At 43.0% G+C, this 3224-nt stretch overlaps 1 protein-coding gene across 2 annotated transcripts in view; it reads left to right on the top strand.

The window, feature by feature from the left end:
• The window catches only part of LOC107094329 (large neutral amino acids transporter small subunit 4-like), a 20665-nt gene that overhangs the window by 10804 nt on the left and 6637 nt on the right, over nt 1–3224 (top strand). For both annotated transcript variants that reach the window (XM_015389883.1, XM_015389882.1), the window contains exons 6-8: nt 1103–1195; nt 1302–1435; nt 2481–2692. In XM_015389883.1, the coding sequence (XP_015245369.1) occupies nt 1103–1195; nt 1302–1435; nt 2481–2692 (439 nt within the window). The remainder of the gene's footprint in view (nt 1–1102; nt 1196–1301; nt 1436–2480; nt 2693–3224) is intronic.

The following is a 3224-nucleotide window of genomic DNA, read 5'->3' as shown; positions in this document are numbered from 1 at the left end:
AGCGCCTGACCCACAAGTTTGTCCTGAATGTGACGGATGGCAGCTTCAGTGCCACTCTTCTGTCAGACCAGCATACCTCGTCAGACCAGCATACCCATAGTCAGTACCCGTTTATCCCTTTAGTTTATCCCTTTAGTCATGTACAAAAAAACTATTTAATTACCAACTTTTTTTTTTTAAGCGTATGACGATTTGACCTTAAATAGTTTTTTGTTGTAGAGGACTAAAGGGATAGACGCCCGTTAAGGTAGTTTAAAGTCTATTTTTCATACAAAACTAAAGGGATAAAAGCTTATCTGCCATCTAGTGCTGCGTTTTGACTATAAGTATGCTGGTCTGACGAGGTATGCTGGTCTGACAGAAGACTGGCACTGAAGCTGCCATCCGTCACATTCAGGACAAACTTGTGGGTCAGGCGCTCGTTCTGAGGAGCATGTTTACAGTTTGCTGGCTGAGAACGCCGTGTGCTCAGAGTGAGACCTGCATCAGCAGCGCCTCCCTCTGCTGCAACAGCGGAGCAGGAAGGAGCAGCTCCACGCCCACTCCCACCGGGTTCACAGCAGCCTCAGCCAGCATGTCCTCATTCTGCAGTCACAGACATTCAGCTGCTTCCAGCAGGAGAAGGAGAACAGCAGAAACCCCCCCCCCAACAAAATTTATATAATAAATATATCAAAACAAAAATAAACAGATTTGAAACTAAAGAGAAATTAATTTTTTGGATTCAATTTTTTATTAATCTTTGATTAGGTTTTTCAAACTGTGAGCCCCTTGGCGTGGGGGGCGGGGCTTAGATGACATGATGTCATCTCAGAATGAATCCAGCCTTAAAGGTTTTTAAACATCAAGCAATGTGTTCAGTTTGCTTTGACCCATATAGAGGGCGGTGGAATCCCTGCTTTAAGGCATGGTGGTGGAAGCATCATGCTGTGGAGCAGGAGGAAGCTAAACATGAGCAGAATGAACGTTCCGGGTCACTCCTGCCGCTCCTCTTCTTTAATCTTCATCACTAATCTGTTAATGCTGGAATAATGAATCAAAGCCTCAGTCGGAGCCATAACATCGGTCACCATGACGACGCTTTTATCTCCTCCCTTCTCAGCTTCCCAACATGTTTGGAGACCTGAGGTCGACCTTCATCGCCCTGATGATCGGATCCTACGCTTCCTCCGCCGTCACCTTTCCTGGGATCAAGGTGAGCTCAGAGCGGAGCTCTGCGTCTGGCGCTCATGTTTTCCACCGAGCTGCTCTCTGTCCCGTTCCTCCATGTTCAGGTTCCGTTTCTGTCTTTGTGTCTCCAGGTAATTTATGACCTGGGCGCCGCCTTCATCTCTATCCTGCTGGTGTGGGCCGGCTGCGCCTGCCTCGTCTTCCTCAACTGCTTCATCAACTGGCCGCTGGAGCCTTTCCCAGGACCAGAAGACATGGACTTCACGTAAGACACGCTAAAACCTGCTAAGCCCGCCGTTAGCTTTAGGCTAACCTCCACGGCTAACTGGTTTCCATATTGTATCTTGTAATCAAAAACTGGTCTATTTTACTGGTTTTATATGCGATAGAACTGAAAGCAGAAAATCATTTCTATTTGCCGTACTTTTAGCATCATCCATGTTTCCATCCCTCAGCAAGGCACTGCCACCACCATGCTTCATGGTGTGGATTAATTACTCTGTTCCCGAACTCGACGTCACTTTATTCCCGTTTGAGTCCTTATTCTGCAACGAAAAGTTTGTGCAAAGCGAAGATAATGGAACAAACTTGACTCCATAGTTTCTAGAGAACATTTGCAAAAAACAATTAATCCAGAAATGAAACAGAAAAAATTTTTTTTTATAAAAAAATAATAAAATAAAAGTTTTGAGAGTAACTTTTTTTTTTTTAGAATATTTAAACATTTTCAATGTCTTTTTAACATTTATTTTCACTTTTTCTAATTCATTTATACAAATTTAGTTCATTTTTAAATGATCTTTATTCTGGGGGCGGGGTTTCTTCTGATCTGAGGAGGGAAGACTCGTTTCTATTGGTCTGCTGGATGTTGGCAACGTTTGATTGGTCAAGTGGGAGCGAATGGATTGGACAGGAAGTGAAGCGAACGGGATCTGGAATTTTAAAAACAAAAACTCAGTAAGAAAAAGAGCAATTTGAAAAAAATAGAATGTGGATATATATATAAAAATTATAAAAAGATGAAAAAATAAAATTGAAACAATAAAAAAGAATCAAATTAACTCGGAAACTAAAAACAACAACAAAAAAAGTAAAAAAATAGATTTTCAGGAAAGAAGTTGCCTGTTCAGTAAATCCTGCAGTCAGGCAGCAGGTTCCTCTGAAACCTAAAGATGAAGGAAGATAAAAGCAGCAGATTTCTCTCATGAAGGTCTTTATTCTTCCCGCTGTTCGCCGACATTCCCCCTCCTCTTATTTCCGTTCTCTCTAAAAGCCTCTTCTCTTGTCTTTCCCCATACATGCTCCCTTAGAGTGAAGATTAAGTTTAGCTGGCTGGGCTTTGACCACAAGATCACCGGGAAACAGTTTTACCGGCAGGTGACCACGGTGGGGCGCCGTCTGAGCGTGGGCCACGCCATCAAGCAGCCGCAGCAGCCGTCCAGAGACCTGTCGGCGCAGGACGCCAGCAAACTCTGCCTGTCCACCGTCGACCTGGAGGTCAACTGCAAAAGCAATGAAGAATGTGAGTCGCCACAGAGCATCTAAACTCTGAAGGGTTCCTTCTGATTGGCCATTCACTGCTGCTCTGTTTGCCTTTTCCCATCTGAGTAACGTAGGTCTTTAGCATGCTACCAACAGAGCTAGCACCAAATATGCAGCATGTGCCTAAATGATGCGTAGCGAGTAGAATCATGGTGTTTGGGTTTGCTTTGCTCCTCAGATTCCTGCTGAAGGAAATTATTCAATATATTATTGGTATCAATTCTAACCTATAGAGAAGCATTGATAATGTAAAGCTTGCTGCACACTTCCAGTCAGCTGGCTGAAAGGAGGCTGCTTTTTCTGAAAAAGGTTTGAATTGAGCTGTTTTTAAATATTTCAAGTTGTAAAAAACACTATTTTACTGGAACAATCCCTCTGAAATGGTCTGTAGAGTTAAATAGTTTTTATAGGAGAGAAAATTAAACGGCTCGTTAGGATTAGTTTCTCTACCACTTTTTACAACCCTTGTGTGTACGAACGTCTAAGTGGATGTAGCGTTAGCGACATTAGCA

This window comes from Cyprinodon variegatus, unplaced genomic scaffold (genome assembly GCF_000732505.1).
Source record: "Cyprinodon variegatus isolate N-32 unplaced genomic scaffold, C_variegatus-1.0 Scaffold479, whole genome shotgun sequence".
In the NCBI taxonomy this organism is placed as follows: Eukaryota; Metazoa; Chordata; class Actinopteri; order Cyprinodontiformes; family Cyprinodontidae; genus Cyprinodon; species Cyprinodon variegatus.
This window is presented reverse-complemented; position numbering and strand designations above follow the sequence as displayed.